Source organism: Ruditapes philippinarum, unplaced genomic scaffold (genome assembly GCF_026571515.1).
Source record: "Ruditapes philippinarum isolate M1 unplaced genomic scaffold, ASM2657151v2 ctg1596_1_1_1_1, whole genome shotgun sequence".
NCBI lineage: Eukaryota > Metazoa > Mollusca > Bivalvia > Venerida > Veneridae > Ruditapes > Ruditapes philippinarum.
Genome location: NW_026863976.1, coordinates 72351 through 95737, shown reverse-complemented (window position 1 = coordinate 95737; position 23387 = coordinate 72351). Strand labels below are relative to the sequence as shown.

The following is a 23387-nucleotide window of genomic DNA, read 5'->3' as shown; positions in this document are numbered from 1 at the left end:
TAAAAAAGTTGTGAACCTTTTCATGTCTGTTTAAATTATAGTGTCTGTATCTCGGACTGCCTGCACCTGAGTTTTCTTTTCCATTGTATCTCGGCCGCATTTCTCCATTAGCATGATTCAATTTCCTTTTTACGATGTATACGCACCGATTTATTGCTGCCACAAGTGTTTTGGATCCATATTTATTGTGATGTATCCCATCTCTAGCTAATAGTGCTTAATACCTACTTATGTATCAGACAGTAACCATTTATACAAGTTTGTTCTGGACCACCTAAGGTCCTGTATAGTTTGGTCATACATTCATCTAGTGGTTCTGGACCACCTAAGGTCCTGTATAGTTTGGTCATACATTCATCTAGTGGTTCTGGACCACCTAAGGTCCTGTATAGTTTGGTCATACATTCATCTAGTGGTTCTGGAGGAGATGTTATTTAGATGTTGTGGATAACAACAGACCATGGACACAATGCCATCACAAAAGCACAGGTGAGGTAAAATAACATGAAGGAAAATTCTAATTTCAAAGGGACTTCATTCTGGAGATACTGCTTCTAGAGTTATGAACCTAGTAATATATGATGTGGTTGATGATCAGGAACATATTATTAAAGTTAAAATAAGAAATAAAGAATAAAAATATTTTACTGAACAAATAACTTTATTCAGAAATTTTAGAAATTTGGATGTGGACACAGACACAAAGCCAGAATGAACAAATACATAGCTCCCCATATATTTTGAAGAGCTAACTATGATATGGCAAATAAAATTACCAAGCATTTGTATAAATAAGTGTTATAGTATGCATTCATTAGTGCAACAAGTACTTAAAAGATAAGAATCAGGTCTATGGAAGCACACAGACATTAAACATTCAATTATTATATACATGTACACATGAATGTATGTTTACATGTAAAATATATGTTGAATCATATCTTTAGACTATAGTTATAACATAAAATTATAATATTACAACAACTACATTTTATTCTCAAATGCTGAATTTCATTAAAAAAAATTTAAACATTGTCTTATGTTATACTTGTTATACAAGTGCAGTTTATAATAATTAAAGTGACATAATGCCCAATTACATGGTGGGTGTACAGTTCAAAAATGAAATTTTGCCCTAATTGTCTTCAATTTCATGTATAAACAATAATCCATGTGACTTGCAGAAATTTCCATAAATATCCTTCAGTACGTATCCTATATTTAATTGATAAAAAGAGCAGCCTTTAAATAAAGGCAGTTATATATTTTTAACATTTTTCATAATTTCAATTTTTGGTCAATGACCAATATATAAGTTAATCATTTTTTAAGATACAGCCAATTCAGTTTAACCCAACAACAAAAATGAGCATAATATCACTTTAAACAATGTTATCAACAACATGTTGAACAAGAGGGCCATGATGGCCCTGAAATCGCTCACCGGTATATAGGCCCCCAGGGCAGGACCAATTTTAACCCAAGGGCTTTTATTTGAACAAACTTGGTAGACAACCATTAGAAGATGTTTCATGATAAATATCTAAGCTCTAGCTCTTTGGGATTTTTAAAAGAAGATTTTTTAAGTTTTTACTATACACATATAGGAAAAAAGTATCAATTTTTGACCTTTAAGTGTGACCTTGATCTTAAGCCGGCAAAAAGGTGACATGGGTTCTGCACATAACCTTGTTGAGGTGAACATTTGCGCCAAGATTGAAAAAGATCTTTCAATTAGTATAGGACATACAGAGCAGACACAACATACTGTCTAATATTTGATTGTTTGACCTTCATTTGTGACCTTGACCTTGAGCTGACACATGGGCAACATGGGTTCTGCACATCCCCTTGTTGAGGTGAACATTTGAGTCAAGTTTGAAGAAAATCTTTGAATTAGTGTAAGACATACAGAGCGGACACGACATACTGTCTGATATTTGATTGTTTGATATTTGACCTTTAATTGTGACATTGACCTTGAGCTGACACATGGGCAACATGGGTTCTGCACATTCCCTTGTTGAGGTGAACATTTGAGCCAAGTTTAATGTAAATCTTTCCATTAGTGTAGGACTAACAGAGCGGACATGGCATACTGTCTAATATTTGATTGTTTGATATTTGACCTTCAATTGTGACCTTGACCTTGAGCTGACACATGGGCAACATGGGTTCTGCACATCCCCTTGTTGAGGTGAACATTTGAGCCAAGTTTGAAGAAAATCCTTCAATTGGTATAGGATTTTTAGAGCGGACACGAAAATGGAGACGGACCGACTGACCGACCAACGGACGCGACAAAGCGAATCCATTATAGCCCCCCCCCCCCACATTTTGTGGTGTTGGTATAATAAAGCAAGAAAATTAACAAAGGGCAAAAACTCAAAAAATAAGAAATGCAGAGTACCATTTCTTATGCACTGCACTTCTTCTTAATGAGACCTATTATCCTATGAAGTTTCATGTCCATAGCTTTTATACTTTAGGAGAAGTGGCCTGGACAAAAATTAAGTATGTAAATTAACAAAGTGCAATAACTCAAAAAATAAGAAATGCAGAGTACCAGTTCTTGCGCACTGCACTTCTTCCTAATGAGATCTATCATCCTATGTAGTTTCATGTTTATAGCTTTTATACTTAAGGAGAAATGGCAAGGGAAAAAAAAAGTATGAAAATTAACAAAGTGCAATAACTCAAAAAATAAGAAATGCAGAGTACGGGTTCTTGTGCACTGCACTTCTTCTTAATGAGATCTATCATCCTATGAAGTTTCATGTTTATAGCTTTTATACTTGAGGAGAAATGGCCTGGACAAAAAAAAGTATGAAAATTAACAAAGTGCAATAACTCAAAAAATAAGAAATGCAGAGTACTGGTTCTTGTGCACTGCACTTCTTCTTAATGAGATCTATCATCCTATGAAGTTTCAAGTCCATAGCTTTTTATACTTTAGGAGAAATGATCCCCCGGGCGGGGCCAATTTTGATCCTGGGGCATTTATTTGAACAAACTTGGTAGACACTGACTGACAATGTTTCATGCCGAAGATTTAAGCTCTTTAGATTTTTTAAAAGAAGATTTTTCTGCATGGAATTAAATTCTTAAAAATTTTTTAAGTTGAGTACCAAAAGTACATTCCTGGGAAGTTGGGATGAAACTGGCTGAGATGTCGTTTAAAGTAAAAGTTTACTGGAATGGAATAAGGGGCCATTTCTTTTGTTTTTTTCTTGTGTTAAATAGAGGCCGGATGGCCCCTTACTCCATTGTTACGGAATGAACTCTATTGTTCTCTTTTGTTCTGTTAACAGTTAGATAGCCCCATATCCCTATTCAGTAGTGCTGACGGACGCCGGACGAAAAGCGATCACAAAAGCTCACCATGTCACTTTGTGACAGGTGAGCTAAAAAGTAAATCCATTTTTAAATCATCTTTCAAATAGCATCATTTCACTGCTGTCACCCACTACAAACAAGAGCACCACCAAGGCGGGGTTATATACACTCGAATGTATATTTGTATGAGTAATCAAATTGGTAGAGACGCAATAAAGAAACTTATTTGAATTGTTTTATCTTAATTATCCCTTTGATACTATATGACCCCCAAGGTTGAGGCATTTTTAACCCTGATTCATGAAACATTTATAAAGGACTACTACATAACGCCATATGCCAAATATAGAGGCATAGTATTTGTCTATAAAAAGGTAAGATGTGTCTCGTGACAGGGCCAATTTTGACTTGAGGGTCATGATAAATATAACTTTTGTAGAAATCCACAAACTGATGCTATATATCTAAGCTTTGTAGTTTCACACCAGTTTCACACAATTAGACATAAATGTGTTTTCCTATTATCAAGTGACCACAGGGTAGGCCAATTTTGATCTCAGGGACATGATTAACATCAAAATTGCTATAAAACTATAAACTTCAATACTTGGCACAAATGTTGACTGGACCATTGCCTTTGTAACAACATGCTCAGTCTTAAATTTCCTGTTGCCATGGCAACAAGAAGACATCTCAACATGGCCAAAAATCACTATTTTGCGTAGATTTTTTTCCATCAAAATTGATTTCAAAGTGCTGCAACTTCTCAATGGATTCAGATAGAGTCAAAGGCTTTTAAGCGTTGGTTACACATTACCTTATGATTGACCTGGGGTCATTTTTAGCCTCTCACAAGTCCAAAATTTTCTTGGCGATGAGGGGGACTGCTGCCCCCCTTCCAAACCCCAAAAACAGAAGGAGGTACATTCCCCTTCTAGCAACCCCCTGATGCATCTTTTTTATGGGGGGCGGTGCCGAAAAAGTGATCACTTTTTTTATCAACATTTCTCCAACGAAAACATGTTTTTGGGGCCCAAACAGGACATTTTTTTCACTATATGAGGCCTAAAAGAGGGGGGTGGAGGGGAGGGGTCGAAAGTGTGTTGTTTCGCGTATATATGAGGTAAAGGGTTAAACTGAAATGTGTTTTCTCATACAAGCTATATTGACTAAGTGGCCCGAGTGGAGGAATCAACATCGACCCAAGGGGCATAATTAATATCTCTTTTGTTGAGGCCAACAAGGCAATGTTACATGTTCAATATCTAAAGTCTGTGCATTGCAGTTTCATCAAAACAAGAGTTGAATGTGTTTTCCTACAAAAAAAAAAAAATTGAACCAAGTTACCACCAGGGCACGGGCAAAACTGACCCAAGGATCATGATTAATACCACTTATTCTGTGGTCCACAAAGTGATGTTACATGCTAAATATCTGGGCATGGTGGTTTCTAAAAGTTAGTCTCAGATGTGTTCTTTTTATAAAAGTCTATATATAATCATGTGACCGCTATTATACCAAAGAGCATGATTCATGTTTTGTAAAGGTAAATAAAAATATTCAAGCTCTAGAGATTGTAGTTTCATACATTGAGAAGTCAAACCTGCGCTCTGCACAACTTTTCTTTATGGTTAACATTTCTGCCAAGTAGTTTCAATCCGTTCTATCAGTTCAAAAGATACAAATCATTCACAAAATCTGCTAACAGACTTTCAGACGCATAACATTATATGCCAACATTTTTCACTTGTATAATTAAATGTTTCATAAAACAAATTCATCTGTTCTACATTTAACATTTGAACTTGATCATTCCAATACTCTCATCACATTAAGTTACTGTTAAAAAAGATTCTTTGAATGTGTCAAGAGCTTTATCCAACCAGTCTGCCTTATTCCTGAAAAAATAATTTTAAAAAGTATAAAAATTCTTGGTGTAAAACTTCAATTTATACAAAACTGAAACTTTTTCATCAATTTCCAGGGTATTTTGACCAAAACAATAGCCTCTACAGTGTTAATATTAATAATAAAGATTTTTTTATTAGGGCAGTGTGACCTTGTTTTTGACTCCTGATGACCCATATTTCAACTTGACCTAGAAATCATCAAAGCAACATTTCTGGCCAATTTCTAGCATATCCGGTCCAAAACAGTTGCCACTAGTGTGTTAACAAGATTTTTTTATTTTTGGCTCCCGTGACCTAGTTTGTCATCGGAGATGGCCTATGTTTGAACACGTCCAAACAATTACTGAAACAAACATCTTGACCAAGTTTTGTGATGTGACAATTGAGGCAAATATAAAATGACCACTTGAGTATTTACAAACTAAATGTGGACAGACGACGGACACTCAATGATTTTCAGGTGAGCTTATAATAAAATGTTATAAATTTTGACCAACGTTAGTTTCTGGATGGCAACGGGAACAGGAACGTCTAGCAATAGTGCATTTTTTTTTTTTTATAAAATTGTTGAGCTAAATATATCATATGTTAGTCAATGATAACTGAGTGGCATCTATTGCAGAGTTACAGTTGACCCCAGTATTTTCCTACTATTCATGTAACTTTTGTAGAGGACCAATAGGCAATATAGCATGCCAAATATCTAAGCTCTAGGCATTACAGTTTGACAAGACGAGTATATTTTTAATTCTTGAGACCTACTTACACATCAGCAGTCTTCACGAAAAACTTTAAAAAGCAAAGGACATTCGGGCCAGTAAAATTTTTAATCTTACTTAATCTTACCTAGTGATTTTTAGCCGGACCAAATACATAGATAGATAATAAATTGATGGGTAAAGGAAAGCACTATATCATGTTTCCCTTGATAATTTTGAAAGAAGCATATTACTTCTTGTATTCTGGGCCATTATGTTGACAGCTTTGGAAAATCTATAAGGACCAAATGTTTAGGTATAACTGACTAGAAATAAACATTAACAATGCTGAATCATATTTTATGTAAAGTTTCACAAGTTCGTTTTCTCTCTCTCCTTTTTAGACATTTTGAAGACAAGTTGTATTGTGAGCAAAACAAAATAAAAGCTTAGATATTTTTTGATTCTATGAAAGATATCTAGAATTACGAAAATGCATAATTACTAAAGGTGATAAAAACATAACAGGTTTTGATAAAAGTAATTCTTACATAAATATGTAAGCCTACTAGGTCATAAATGTTTGTGTCCCTTTACTATTAATTGTAAACAATTTATTTAATACACAGCAAGTTTAATGGTGAAATAGTAATATATGACACAATTTGCTTCAAACAAATGACTTTCACTAATAACTCAATTATCACAAAATAGTAGCTAAATAAAGATCATGATAACAAATGGCTAAATTTTCGTAATTGTACGGTGCGGTACAGAAAATATCCAAGAAAAAATGGCGGCCTCCATTACTAAATACAATTTAGACTTCTCTCGCTGTGTTTTGTATATTAAGGACTGAAATTGGTGGGTTTTATTTGCAAAAAGGCAAAAGATCAATCTTTATAAGAACCCTGCCACATTATTTTGATGAATTTTTTCTTACAGTACTTTTTCATGACCAAAAATCTACTGGCCCGTCAGACCACCAACAGGCTGTCCAGCACCCTCTGACAAAAAATTAGGGCAAACTTTAGGGCAATTTTTAAGAAATTTGAGGGCTAAAATTAGGAATTTTAGGGTAAATAAAAGAAATTTTAGGGCTAAAATTTGGAATTTTATTACTAAATTATGGCCTCAAAAGACCATGATATGGGCTCAACTTTGCATATTTGACAAAAAAGTAACTCACAAATAATGCTCTAGTTCGGTTATAGCAAAGGTGTTACCAGTGTTCTATAGTCATAAATGAATACATGGATTCACTGGTCAACTGCCTTTAAAAAGAGCTGAAAAACTACATTAAAACATAGTCAAAGTTATAAGTATTCCTGAACAACCAATATTCAATTAGTTAAGCTATGATTAGCCAATAATAAATGGAAGGGGAAATTATGCTTTAAATTTATTTTAGCTATAAATGCATTTCTTTTCAACATTTATTCATTTTAAGGTTGGTACATTTTCAACAAGTCTTGATCTTTCTTAAAAAACAAAATAAACGATATGACCCACTCAAGTCATTCCTGGGAATATTTAAACTTAAATTTAAACAGCAGGGTATACACTTATGAAGAATTTGTTCAAGATAAATCAGGCTACTAAAATTTGTAGAAAATTTCACAACAGTGTCAGTTTTTTCAATGATTTTCAACAGTTTTTTTTTCCAATTTTAAAAAACTTACACTATAATTTATAACATATGTTCAGTACATGTTAATATGTACAAAAAGGGCAGCTGAAGGTGCCACTTCTTAGTACCCTAATTGGGTAGCAAAATGGTTAAAGCATCCAATCATTACTGCCAGTTTACCTTACCCACTTTATAATTAGCAAATATGGATTTTGCAAGCTGGTATCACTTACAAAAGATCTGTTCTACAGTCATCACTTGAAAGTAAGTTGATTATAAATTAAGATTTTATTAATAAGGACCCCTACATACAGTCTGATGAAATTTAGTGGTTCATCATGTAAATAGTTGCTTTAAATGCACCTAAGACTGTGGTAAATGGTAAAACTCTGTAGCCAATAAAAATGTAACAATTTTAAACAGGTGACTATTTTGATATAGTCAAAGTCGTACAATTTTCATTGTTCCATTTAAAACAAAAAGTTTCTTATTATTTTTCTGATAACATCTGACAGTCAAGTATAGCATTTCTGCAGGAGTTGAAGTAAATACAACATGTGACTTTATGCAATTTATCACAAAAGATAAAAAAATAGGAATTTAAGTGAAAAAATAGGGCATTTTTAGGAATTCCCTTTGAATTTTTCATTTTTTTAGGAATTTTAGCCAAAGTAAAAAAAATTAGGATTTTTTAGGAATTTTAGGGATGCTGGACAGCCTGCACCAACCTTGCAATAATCACCAGACCAATGCTAAATTTAGTGGCCTCGGGCCGGCGCTTATTTCGAAGACTGCATCAGACTGGAAATATTTAAGTTTTGTATAGGAAACTGTTATGATCATTCCTGTAAAATTTAGTCAAAATCAACCATGTGGTTATGGTGGTGTGGTGTTTGAAGAAATTTTGGATATTGATGGACAAATTACTATAAAAAAAGCTTGAAAGCAAATAAATGATTAAGTTTAATGTTTACCTATATGTTTTAGATTTTGAAGCTGTTATCCCAAGCTGGGATATTATAACATCTTTCTGTTTGATCTCATCTTCTAGTTTAGATTTTGTAATGTCTGCCTGATTACACAACCTGGCAAATGTTGATGTTAATTCCCTGAAAAAAAGAAGAAAACAACTTCTTCACTGACATTGAGGAATGGATCCATTTATAAAACTTTTGTGGGAAATATTCTTTAAAGACATTGTAGATTATGGTGCACATCATCCTTTGAGCCTTTTTTACTTAACACGTCTCTGTAAAATAAGTGACAGTAAGGGTGGGGCCATTACTAACCTAACTTTGGTAGAGGTTTACTAGGCAATGCTGCATGCCAAAATACCAAAGATGCATAATTTAAGAAATATTAAAAAAATTTGTCTGCTACAAAATGCTTAATGAGAAACACCTAAGCCCTAAGTGTTTGTAGTTTCACAAAAGAATACTTATATGTATTTCTTATACAAGTCTATATAAACTAAGTGACCCTGAGATAAGGCAAATTTTGACAAACAGACTTTAGTAGGAGACCACAAAATATTTGAAGGGAAAGGCAATGTTAGAAATAAGAATAAAAACTTGATATCAGAAATAGAATACTATTAATAGTAAATCTGCAAATTTTCTGCCTTCAAATAATAATATTTAATGCTTGATAACAAAATTTAAATCACAAATTTCTACAAATCAGTATGGGTGCTGCCATGTTTGTGTATTGGTCGTATAAAAACAGGTGCGTGTGATGTCATTACCCCACATCTTTAGATTTAAGATAAATAATTGCCGAATTGTTGCGAAATATAAAGATATTTTAAAGTATTGAACAGATAAATTAACTTTAACAGGAAGAAATTTTGTTGATTCAAAATGCGTTATCAATATAAAAAAATAAAGAAACAAATAAAAAAATCAACGGTCTACTTGAGCACCAGTGGCACCACTCCTGTTACTCAAAACAATGCTATGTTCATAAAAGTCTCATCTTAATGTATTTCAACAATATTTCACAGATTTAATAAATACATGTGTTATTATTTAACAAAGTTTCAGAATCAAATAATGCAATTAAATAAACAAAGGCTCCAGCGAATAATTGGCTGTGAACAGTGATAATTATCATTATTATTATCATCATCATAAAAATCCTACTTAAATTTGTTCTTAATAGTAATTTAATTTTTGCAGTTTGATTCTGAATTTCAAAATTAGTATTTTAAGACAATACTTTTTACTTGAGAAAAAGGTGTGAATATAGATTATAATTGAAGTACACATTTCAACAATATAAGCCACTCTTTTGGAAAGTAAATTGTAAACAGGTCTGTCGATCAGAGGTCAACGTATGTTGCTGCATGGTATATATTTACATCATAATCAATGGATTTTATAATAATGTTTCTTAAAACTGTTTCATATATTTTTGACAAAAGTTATGCATAAGATATATATTATTGGATTTAGTTGAGATTATACGCTGAAAAAAGAAACATGACCGGGGACGTACCCGATTCACACATACAAAGAACAGCTTGTCTAGCGAAAATTAAGACTTAGTACAAAATAAAAGGATTTATCATCAATTTAAAGAAGTTTCTCTGTCATTTTACTTACAGTACCCAAATTAAATTGACCAAATAAATTAAATGGTTTATCTTTGAAAATTAAGCAGTCATTGCTTAAATCATGTGGTCAGTGATCATCGGGCAAATGTTAATTAATGTTGAGGCGAATTCAATAAATTAATTAAAGCATTTTAGTTCAATACGATGTTTTCATTAACTTTGTTGATTTAAAAAAAAACTTGAATTGAAGATAGTGATAATTATTAAGTTAACGTAACAACCATCCATTATCGGAGAAAAAATTCAATTTGACAAAGCATCCATTTTATGTCTGAAACATGCAATAATTTCAATATCGGTATCTACATTATACTTCTTATTTATACTGTTGTCAGCGCATTTTTGTAAAATCATTTTAATACATGCATGTATGTGAATATAACATACGTAATTAGATTAATAAGTATATTTCTGTTGTACATCTTCTGTGTAATACGTCATAATCTCGGTCTTGTCTGTTTCACATGAACTTATTTCTCAAGTAAAAAGTATTGTCTTAAAATACTAATTTCTCAGTTATACGGTTGATTTCAACAGAAAAACTATCATGGTACGTCTTTTTAAATGATAAATATTTATATAAGACAGACATTAATCTATCTGTTCCTATTCCTTTAAGCCCTATGCATTGTGATTTCTAAAGAGGCCTTTTAAGATATTTTTATAAATTAAGTGGCTCCAAGGGAGGACTAATTTTGATCCCATGGCCATGATTTATATAACTTTTGTAAAGGTCCACCTTGCAATACTACGTACCAAATATCAAAACTCTGGGCATCGAGTTTTAAAACGCATTCTTCTATATAAGCCTATGTAAACTTAGTGACCCCTAGAACTAGGTCATTTTTGACCCCAGGGATATGATTTAAAAATAAAGGCTGTATAAGCAAAACTGTAAAAAAAATAATTTTTTTACACTAGTTGCCTTGACCTTGACCCTAGTGACCCCTAACCCCACAAAAAATAATAGGAACATTAAAGGCATCCATCCACAAAATATGACAGACATCAATAATTAAATGAAGTTATTAGGAGAAATGTAAGAAGAATCCAACTTGCCAAAATAGGTAAACCATACCAGGCCACATTTCAAAGTGATAAAAAAGGGAAATAACCAGGAAAAATGGATGGCACAGTTATATCACTTGGCATTATCATAGACTTTGTATTGATAAGAAAGTGTGGAAATTATGAAGCCATAAAAACCGATAGAACTATATATATAACCAACTTGCCAGTTTAGTTAACCATATGTGCTGAGAAGGGCACATATAAAATAGCCATATAAAGATGTTATGGTAGAAATGACATCAAAGATAAAGTACAGTTACATCTATTGTTCCCCTAGCCGATGTAAGCTCGGATGGACAGACAGACAGTTGAATTACTCTATGCCCAGGAGCATAAACACAATTCTTTTCCCCGAAAAAGAACTTTTACTTCATGTCTAGAGAGGTCTGCTCTCCTGTAAGAAAGTAATTCTAAGGGTAGGTCTGCTTCTTATTTGAAGAGTTCTTCTTATATAAGAAGAGGTCCACTTTCCAGTAACAAAGCAAGTCTCAGAAAATATCCCTTTCCAGTTGTGCTGCAAATCTAAGAAGTGAAGCAAGTCCATAAGGGCAACAATTCTAGCAAGTCCAAAAGCGCAGCAAGTTTAGTAGCACAAAAAGTCCAAAAGCCCAGCGAGTTTTATAACACAGAAAGTTTAGTAGTGCAGAAAGTTTAGAAGTGCAGCAAGTCCAAAAGCGCAGCAAGTTTAGTAGCGAGAAAGTCCAAAAGCGCAGCAACTTTAGTAGCGCAGGAAGTCCAAAAGTGCAGCAAATTACGCAGTGCAGAAAGTTTAGTAGTACCGAAAGTTTGGAAGTGCAATAAGTCCAAAAGCTCAGCAAGTTTAATAACACAAAAGTTCAGTAGTGCAGAAAGTTTATAAGTGTAGCAAGACAAAATGCCCAGCAAGCTTAGTAGCGCAGAAAGTTAAGTAGTGCAGCAAGTCCAAAAGTGCAGCAAATTAAGTAGCATTAAAAGTCCAAAAGCCCAGCAAGTTTAATAACACAGAAAGTTTAGAAGTGCAGCAATTCCAGTAGTGCAGCAAGTCCAAAAGTGCAAGAAGTGCATTAGTTCCTTTTCAAAGTTAATGAGAACTAGAACTATCGCTGAATGCGATTCATACCCCCACCAATGTCCATGACAGAATATGACTTGGAAAGGTGGTTAAGGGAATAACTTTAGTGGCACAAATACATATAGCATAATTATGTCAAAATGTAATTAAGAGTGGAAAAACTTTGCATACTAAAAGGGGCATAACTTGTGTCATAATTAAATGGATTGTAAAATTTTCGTCATCTGAGCTTGCTTGTAACCATTCATATAAATTTTAAGTTTCAAGTAAATATCTGTTCTGGTTTAAGAAATATTATAGTAAATAAATTTAAAGACATAAAAATGGACTTAACTTTGTCAAAATACAATACAAAGTTATCCCCCACCCCCCAACTTTTTTTAGTTATGAAACTTGACCTGCATATTTTATTTGCGGCACTGCATTTATATTTGAAGTTTCAAATGATTATCTGTTCTAGTTTTAGAAATATTCAAGTACATGTTAAAATATAAGAACATTTTCCAAGTCATTTTTTGACCTTCAATTGTGGCCTTGACCTTAAGCCAGCACAAAGGTAACATGGGTTCTGCACATTGCCCAGTTGGGGTGAACATTTGAGTCAAGTTTGAAGAAAATTCTTCCATAAGAATAGGATTCATAGAGCGGACACGACATATTGTCTAATATTTTATTGTATGTAAATTTGAAGACTTAAAAAGGGGTATAACTTTGTTAAAATGCAATACAGAGTTATTAAACTTGACCTGCATATCTTAATTGTGACACTTCATATATATTTTAAGTTTCAAGCAAATACCTTTTCTAGATTCAGAAGTATTCAAATACATGTTAAAATTTAAGAATATTTTCTAAGTCAATTTTTGACCTTCAAGTATGACCTTGACCTTAAGCCGGCAAAAGGGTAGCATGGGTTCTGCACATGACCTTGTTAAGGTGAACATTTGAGCCAAGTTTGAAGAAAATCCTTCAATTTGTATAGGATTTATAGAGCGGACATGATAATGGAGATGGACAGACGGACTGACGCAACAAAGCGAATCCATTATAGCCCCCCCCCCACACACACACATTTTGTGGTGGGGATATAATTAATGTTAGGACCCACACAGACTGACCCACAAAGACTAACATTTGACAATGTCTACTAGACAATGTTTCATGCTTAATACCTAAACTTTATTTGTAGTTTTAGAGAAATGAACTTACTGCTGAACTTGGTGACTACAGTTAGAACTGGTGAGGTCCACTATGAGTCTCAGTTTACTGCTAGCATAGTCAACATACTGTGATTTGAATGCCCTTTCCTTAGCTTTGTTAGTCCAAGTTAAGCGTTCATAGCAATATACAGCTGTATACATTCCTCCTACAACAGCTAGGACCTTCCATCCAACTGCTTTATATATCTGTAAAAAATATATATATATATATAGATTATGACTTAGTAATTAACAATTATGATCCCAAACACACTTCACAATCAGCTATAACTCAGTCAAAATACATGCCAAGGTAAACGTTATAGATATAGTTATCAACAATTATGAAGCTTCAAAAGAATACCATATGTACTCTGAAGTTTGATCTTGTATCCATGCCAAAAAAACATGAGTTATAAGCCTAGTACAGTGATCTCTCATTGGTATCTTGTGAAGTAAAATAAAAGCTATTAATACACTTGTTTCTATATATAGCCCTCTGGGTCATTGTTCATTTTGCGGGCCAATTATCACCTTCCGGACCTACTGTGCCGTATATTAATCTCTTAATATTCTAAATGATGATAAGGGATGAAGAAGACTACAAAAACTAAATCTAAGAGCTACATCTCCCCAGGAAGGTATCTTGGAATAATTAAGCTAAAAGAGATTTGTTAAGGATGTTTACCTTACATTGTATTTATTCTGACAGGTTTTAGAATTCCAAGAGACCAAATGGAGACTACACTAATTAATAGTCCTCTCCAAACAAAGGGAAATAACTGAAATATTCGGATTGCACAGTTATTTAACTTGACAATATCATATACTTTGCATTGGTAAGACTTGGTAGGTGTGGAAATTATGAAGCCATTAGTATAGAAAGAACTTAAGATATATCCAACTTGCTGGTTTAGGTTAACCATATCCATTTTCAAAGTGCTTAAAAGGGCAGAAATCTAGAAATGTGTCCATAGAAAACTTCCCAAAAAAATGTCCCAACTTCATTTGCTATGATATCTCACTGCAATATGTACATACTTATGCATATTTTATAACATGAAGCTTCATCATCAAATTGTCAGCATTTTGTAATTGGAGCATTTTTGGGGGAATTATGGCCTTTCGATTTCACATGTATAATAAATATTAAGATGAATATTAATTTGTATCTTATGCTAATTGTACTAAATGATAAGATACTAATTGCACTTAATTAAATGCATTTAACTACAAACAACAAATTTATTTTATTCATAATACTAATCTATTCATTAGATTATAGAAGTTTATTATGTTGCTTGGTCACTTTGTTTGATTTGTACATTTACTAGTTTATTATTTACTATTTTGGGACTTTGACCTAACTCTGCACTAATGTGTAGCATGATGAGACAGTGTTATGGGCAAGACCGTGACCCTTAGCTCAGAGGTCAATGTTAGACTAAGAGATCAAAGGTCAGCAGTTACAAAATCTTGTTCAGCCAATAACTTTCATGCATTATGGAGTTTTGAAATCACTTAGAGCACAAGTGTAGCATGATGGGACGATTTGTCATGCACAAGAGGCCCAAGGTCAGCAGGTAGATTTCTTGTTCAGCCCATAACTCTGTCATGCATCTAGGGATTTTAAAAAATTTGGCACAAATTTTAAACATGATCAGACGGTGTGATGTGCATAATAAATTTTAAGGCACAGCTACACTCTGATGGTCATTTGGCTGCTTTCAAGCTTTACTGGTGGCAGAAGACTTCTGACAGGTGCCCCACAATGCATTATTTCAGGCTCAAGCAGGCACCTGTATAGAACCAAGCTTGATAGCTTCTTCACTAGGAAGAGTCCCTGTTGGGATCAGAACCAACAACAGCGAGGGGCAAGTGATTTGAATTGATGACCTTAACCAATGGACAACAGAAGCTCGTAGATTTCTAATGAGTTATGAAATACATGATTTGAATGTTTTAAAATTCAATACCATCTATTAAAGATCAAATTTATGAACATATTACTAAAATTGCATATACTCATGTTAATATTTTATATACATACCACTCCTCCAATAACAAGTACTGCTATTGCTGATCTCTGACCTATATTTTTACCAACTGTGAGCAATGCAAATAAGGCATCATTATCTTGCTGGGGTGGAAAATTACGTGGTTCCTGAGGTGTCATTGGTATGCTCCGTGGTATCTAAAACAATCACAAATAAAAAAAATTAAAGGTAAAATGCTAAGTCAAAGTCAAGTTTAACAAGAAGTTCAAAATGGCATCTATTGCTCAATTGAGTAAATCCAAAAAAACAAAAAACAAGAATCTATGTTTGAAAAACAGATATGCACCTAGCATTGATTCTTGTCAGTAAAATTTTGTCAAACAGAATTGGCCTTCCTCACTTATGTTTACTTAATCTATAAAGACTTATATTGGAAAATACTTAAGTCTTCTTTTGTGAAACTACAATGACCAAGGGTTAATTGTCCACCATGTAGCAAGCAATGCCTTAGGTACATAAGTGTATAGGTGATTCCTGTAGGGTCAAAAACGGTGTGTAAGCACCAGGTTCTGAGAAACATCTGGATATATTGCTTACTTTCATTTGGAGTGATAAAATAGAGTGATCAAATAAAGTTTGTTTCCCAAAAAAGTAATTATATTGAGGGGTTGTTTGTTTGATTGGGTTTTACGTCACACCAACACAGTATAGGTCATTTGGCGACGTTCCAGCTTTACTGATGGAGGAAGACCTCAGGTGCCCTTCTGTGAATTATTTCAGGCACAAACGGCACCTAAGGGGTTGCATTGACAGATTATTCCCTACATGTTGCAGCTACTTTGTAGCATGTTGTAGGTACTGTGTTGCATGAGATGCAAAAGCATTAACAGGCCAAAACACTTTCTTCTAACTTGGCCAAAATCTAAACCAGAAACCTGTCGAGCAAGCGCAAGAACTTAAGGTATCATCAATCATGTAAAGTTTCAGATTGCACAAGGACAGCTAAATCCCCTTCAGCAGCTGACATGAATGTGTACTTCTTGACCTTTAACAGACCATGACCTTAATGCATGTACATTGTATTTATGCTTAAGATAATAATGTTAGATGTAAATTTATTATGTACAAAATATAGAATAAAATATTATTTAACTATGACCTTGATGTTGTGCCATGCATATCATAAGGACATTTGCTAATCACAAAAGTCTGTTTCAGTTCAAAATGACCAATTATCTTCCATATTTAGAAGGTAGTTACCTTTCTAGATTCTCTTGTTTTGTTTGAATTATAGGTCAAGGTCTTGGTAACCATGTGTTATTTTAAACTTCATATATAGACAAGTTTCTTAAATATTTGATTTTGACCTTTGCCCTAGAGACCCAAAAAATAATTGGGGTCATCTACTGGTAGTTATGATCAATCAGTATGTGGAATATGAAGACTTTGTGATAAATAGTCTCCAAGATAATGAGCAGAAACCATTCTGACATTTAAGGATCCTGTGACCTTTGACCTAGTGACCCAAAATCAAAAGGGGTAGGTAATCTACTAGTGATGACCAATCATGTGAAATATGAAGACTTTGTGTGTGATAAACAGTTTCTAAGATAATGAGTGGAAACCTTTCGAACATTTAAGGATCCTGTGACCTTGACCTTTGACCTAGTTACCACAAAACAATAAGGGTCATCTACTAGTTATGACCAATCAGTATGGGAAATATGAAGACTTTGTGATAACTAGTATTTAAGATAATAAGCAGAAACCATGTGGTCTACAAACGGACAGACCGACCAACCTACTGATTGACATTAGCATCTTCAAAGGGCCCGGGGGGGCATAAAAATGCTGTGATTACTCACCTGATTATAAAAGTTTTTAAGGACAAATAATATTGTAAACCATCAATTTAAAGCAGCATGCCTCCAGATTTATGCTAATGTTCAAGAAAATTTTGAAAATGTATTTGAAAGGAAAATACTGTGAAAAGACCAAAGAAAATAATTCACACATTGCAAACGGCACTTATAATCCATGTAAAATTACCAAAAAGAGGTCAAAATATACATAAATACCTCTTACTAACGCAGTAGAATTATAGTGATTGATACTGCAAAATCAGTCATAAATCACAGAACACATGTGAATAATTAATAAAATATTGAATCTTTTTACTTTTCTTAAGATCTTAATACATTTTTCTAAAGTTTAAATTTTTTGAAATATTTTGGCTCATCTGGAGGCATGCAGCTTTAAAGCAGATATAAAGTCTAAATCTTAAATTTAAAAGGTTCATATTTGCTCTTAAAATATTGATGTAGAAATGTTACTGGTTGCTATTGGTAAGAGAGATCAAGAGTTACTACAGAAGTCACTGGTTACTGTACAAAATTAATATTTTCTGTGGAAGTCATTGCTTGCTATGAAGATTCACTTCTATGAAGTTTGCTATTGATGTCACTGTTAACTGTGTAAAATCATTGTTTGCTACGAAAGTCACTCGTTGCTATAGAAATTTACTGAAAAAAGGCAACAATATGCTCATCTCCTCTCGGTATTGATGGTTTCCATAAAGTTCAATTGAATTCCTGCTAGTAGTTGCAGAGAAATAGCATGGAAACGATTATTGCTATATATGCATACTGCATAACTAATCAAGGGCCATAACTCTGTGTTTAAGGGTCCGACCGAACAAGGCAACCTAATATGCACATTTCATCTTGGTATAGATGGTTCCCATAAAGTTTCATAGAAATTAAGCCAGTAGTTGCAAAGTTGCACGGAAACGATTATTGCTATATATGCATACTGCATAACTAATCAAGGGCCATAACTCTGTGTTTAAGGGTCCGACCGAACAAGGCAACCTAATATGCACATTTCATCTTGGTATAGATGGTTCCCATAAAGTTTCATAGAAATTAAGCCAGTAGTTGCAAAGTTGCACGGAAACGATTATTACTCTATATGCATACTGCATAACTAATCAAGGTCCATAACTCTGTGCTGAAGGGTCGGACCGTAACAAGGCTAAGATATATGCATCTCCTCTTAGTATTGATGGTTCTCATAAAGTTTTGTTGCATTATATATAGCCATATAAGAATTTGTAACAGATTTACCAACGTCCCCCTGCCTAAGGGAAGTTTTACATGAATCACTAAATTGTGCAATTGAAAAAAATTGAAGTAAAGATCTGGACTTTTAGTGCAAAATCTTGATCAATGCTAGACAATGAATAAATTGATTAAACAAGAGGGCCAAGATGGCCCTAGATTGCTCCCCTGACCCATCAACCACATCTGAGCAATGTCTGCATCCTGACCAAGTTTGATGACAAATGAGTCAAAAATGTGACCTCTAGTGTCTTAACAAGGTTTTTCCTTATTTAGGCAGTGTGACCTAGCTTTTGACCCCAGGTGATCCATATTCAAACTTGACCTTGAAGTCATCATAACAACCTGATCAATATCCAGGATATTTGGATCAACACAACAGCAACTGGAGTGTTAACAAAGATTTTTTCTATTTTTAGTACCTGTAACCTAGTTTTTGACCAGAGATGACCCATATTCAAACTTGACCTAGAAATCATCAAAACAACCTTCCTGACAAATTTCCAAATATTTGGATAAAAATTGCAGCCACTAGAGTGTTAACAATATTTTTGTATTACTACCTCCTGTGACCTAGTTTTTGACTGAAGATGACCCATATTCAAACTTGACCTAGAAATCATCAAAACAACCTTCCTGAATAATTTCAAGGATATTTGGATAAAAACTGCAGCCTCCAGAGTGTTACAAGCTTTTTCTTTTTTAGCTTGTGACCTAGTTTTTGACCCAATATGACCCATCTTCGAACTTGACCTAGAAATTAGAAATCAACCTTCCTGAACAAATTCCAGAATATTTGGATCAAAACTGCAGCCACTAGAGTGTTAACAATCTTTTTCTATTTTTAGCTCCTGTGACCTAGTTTTTGACCCAATATGACCCATCTTCGAACTTGACCTGTATTTTACTGAGACAAACATTCTGACATAATTTGATGATAATTCAATCAAAACTGTGACTGCTAGAGAGTTAACAACGCAATTGTTGACAATGAATGACGCACAATGACGGATGTAGCCCCATCACTATACCTCACCTTGACCACTTTTTGGTCAGGTGAGCTAATAAAAAATCCCTACAACAGACCATGTTAAGTTTTGACCCCAGAATGTAATCTTGACCTTGAAGGTAGGTGTCTGGTATTGGGCATGACACATCATCCCAATATTGTGAACATTTGTGTCAAGTAATTTCAAAATCCTACCATGTTAAGCTTTGACCTGTCATCTTCAAGTGTGACCTTGACCTTTGCATCTAGGTGTTGAGCACAACACATCGTCTCATTATTGTGAACATTTGTGCAAAGTATTTTCAAAATCCATTGATGGATGAGAAAGTTATGGACTGGACACAATATACATCCTCCAATAGACAATAATGACCTTTAATCACCAAGTTTGACTTTGACCTTAGAGGTAGGGATGTCATGCAGGACACATCATCTTATTTTAATAAAAGTTAGTGTCAAGTAATTTCAAATCCCTTTCATGAATGGCTTAGTTATGGATTGGACATACAGACAAACAGAGGGACAGAGCCTATATCTATATCCCTTTTTTTTCCAAGTAGACAGGGGATAATAAATGTCAACCTGGATATACTGGTCACCTGTCTATAGTGGTCATTTAAGCTCAGTCCCCTTGTTGACCACTAAAGGCAGGTTACTCTGGAAAATCTATGACCCCCCTGGAGCTGGGCTAATTTTGACCCAAGCACTGTAAATCTGAAATTTTTTTGTAGATGTACACTAGACAAAATATCATGCATAAAAAGTGACCCCTGTTCGAACTTATCCGAGCAATTACCTAGACAAGCATCCTGACCAAGTTGGATGATAATTGAGTAAAAAATGTGACCACTAGAGTGTTAACAAGGTTTTTCCATATTTGGGCGGTGTGACCTAGTTTTTCATCCGAGATGACCCAAATGCGAACTTGACCTAGAAATCATCAAAATAAACTTTCAGACCAATTTACAGGATATTTTGATCAAAACAGTAGCAACTAGAGTGTTAATAAGATTTTTTTATTTTTAGCTCCCGTGACCTAGTTTTTCATTTGAGATGGTCCATGTTCGAACTCATCCGAGCTATCACCTAGACAAGCATCCTGTCAAAGTTTGATGATGATTGAGGCAAAAATGTGACCGCTGGAGTGTTCACGATAAGTATGGACGAACGACAGACGACGGACATTCAACGTTCCTAAAAGCTCACCCTGAGCTAGCTCAGGTGAGCTAAAAAGTCGTTGAAAAAAAGTTGATGATGGATACACTGGAGGATGCTTGACAAATTGTGATCACAAAAGCATCTTAAGCACAATGTAAAGCTTATAATGACCAACAACATTACTGTTACAATAGGTTGAATTATTTCTTTGAAAAAGTTGTGCTTATTAAAGAAAAGGTGCTTATGAACTGCTTTATTAACATCTTTACTTCTTTATTTTAATTTCAAAAAGACAAATGAAAAGAAAGATTAACACTTACAGCATCATAGTGATATGGCTGCCTTGCAATACCAAACTTATTACTTCCCATCAGTTTACGAAAGAGATTCATTGGTCCTAGAGTAAAATGGAAGGAGATATCTTCCTGGAACTCTGAACAGAGATTACGGCAGTCAAGTCTGTAAGCAATTTCAAATTCATCTCTTTTAGGAAGCACAGTATGAACCTGTTGCTGGGCCTCCTCTGGTAACAATGCTGACAATCTCTCTAAAAGGAAAGTTACATCATAACACATTATTGAAGCAATTTCAAAGCAATACCAGCTACAAGAAACATGGCAATGCCACGAAACCCAGTTGTCAATTAACCCATTGTAGAAAGATATGTTGTAGTTGAAATACATGTACAAGCAAAATACAATATAACTATGCGCAATGTAAATCAAAAATAATAAATTTTCGATTTTTAGAAACACTAACCTTGACCCTAGGGGGCCCAAAAGCCATCCCAAGTGAGGTCTTAATAAAAATTTGATTTACATCAAATTTCATAAAAATATCTTATTTCAAACCGGACACTGACTTTTTATTTTTAGTAACAGTGACCTTAAACTTGACCTTACCAGGCCCAAAAGCAATCAAAAGAAAGATGTTTACATAAGCTTGCTATGCACAGTTTAATTGAAATATTTCATTGCATACTCTAGTTATTGACTGGAACGGGTTCACTATTTTTAGCAACAGGCTTGACTCTACAGGACTCAAAAGCATGCAGATGAGCTGGCAGGCGTGCAACATTAACTAGAAAGATTCTGTTCAATAACTATATAAAGTTTGGTTAAATGTTGTAGTTATTTCATGGAAAAAAAAATAAATGGCCATAATTAGGTAAACAATTATCCAATAACAAAACCCCGACAAAATGCATCAGGGCACTTGATGACAAAGCTTCTGTGAAAGTTTGGTCAAAATCCCTTGAGAAATGTAGGAGGGGTTGTTCACATAAGACATTGTTCACAATATATTCTATATAAGAAAAAAACAAAGGGTCATATTTAGGTAAAAAATAATCCGATCACAAAACTCGGACAATAAGCACCAGGGCACTTGATGACAAAGCTCCTGTGAAAGTTTAATTAAAATCCCTTGAGAATTGTAGGTGTTGTGCACATAAGAAATTGTCCACTATATATTCTAAGGAAAAATAAGAATCTGTCTGTTAAACACAAATTCACACGACTTAGATTCTTGTCAGTAACAATATTTCAATCAAGAGGGCCAAAATGGCCCTAAATCGCTCAACTGACCCATCTAACTCATCCGAGCAATTACCTAGACAAGCATCCTGACCAAGTTTCATGACAGGTGAGTCAAAAATATGACCACTATCTAGAGTATTAACAAGGATTTTCCAGTGTGATCTAATTTTTGAACCCAGGTGACCCATATTCAAACTTGACCTACAAATCAACAAAACAAACTTTCTGACTAATTTCCAGGATATTTGGATCAAAACAGAAGCCACAATTGTTAACAAAATTTTTCTATTTTCAGCTCCTGTGACCTAGTTTTTCATCCAAGATGACCCATGTTCAAACTCATCCGAGACATTATCTAGACAAGCATCCTGACCAAGTTTGATGATAATTGAGTCAAAAATGTGACCACTAGAGGTTTTTCCATATTTAGGCGGTGTGAACTAGTTTTTGAACCCAGGTGACACATATTCGAACTTGACCTAGAAATTATCAAAACAAACTTTCAGACCAATTTCCAGGATATTTGGATCATAACAGTAGCCACTAGAGTGTTAACAAGATTTTTCTATTTTTAGCTCCTGTGACCTAGTTTTTTACCGAAGATGACCCATATTAAACTTGTCCTAGAAAGCATCAAAACAACCTTCCTGACCAATTTCCAGAATATTTTCATTAAAACTGCAGCCACTAGTGTGTTAACAAGATTTTTTTTATTTTTAGCTCCTGTGACCTCATTTTTGACCGGATTACCCATATTCAAACATGACCTAGAAATTATCAAAGCAACCTTCCTGATCAATTTCCAGGATATTTGGATCAAAACTGCAGCCACTAGAGTGTTAACAAGATATTTCTATTTTTAGCTCCTGTGACCTAGTTTTTGACCTGAGATAACCAATTTTATGTCAGTAGCTTGACCTCTGAAAGCTGGACAAGATTTTTCTATTTATAGCTCTGGCGGCCATTAAGTGTGGCGAAGCAGAACATGCCAGCCATATGCACAATAAGAGATGGTACTGATCACTCCTGGGAAGTTTGGTTGAAATCCCACCAGTTG

At 34.2% G+C, this 23387-nt stretch overlaps 1 protein-coding gene across 4 annotated transcripts in view; it reads right to left on the bottom strand.

Annotated features, from left to right (window-relative positions):
• Positions 1–642: 642 nt before the first annotated feature.
• Positions 643–23387, bottom strand: part of LOC132723989 (mitofusin-2-like) — an 83887-nt gene continuing 61142 nt past the window's right edge. For all 4 annotated transcript variants that reach the window (XM_060708797.1, XM_060708794.1, XM_060708795.1 and 1 more), the window contains exons 14-18: positions 21113–21339; positions 15560–15703; positions 13520–13716; positions 8549–8683; positions 643–5234 (exon numbers count right to left, since the gene is read on the bottom strand). In XM_060708797.1, the coding sequence (XP_060564780.1) occupies positions 5168–5234; positions 8549–8683; positions 13520–13716; positions 15560–15703; positions 21113–21339 (770 nt within the window). In that variant the 3' untranslated portion in view covers positions 643–5167. The remainder of the gene's footprint in view (positions 5235–8548; positions 8684–13519; positions 13717–15559; positions 15704–21112; positions 21340–23387) is intronic.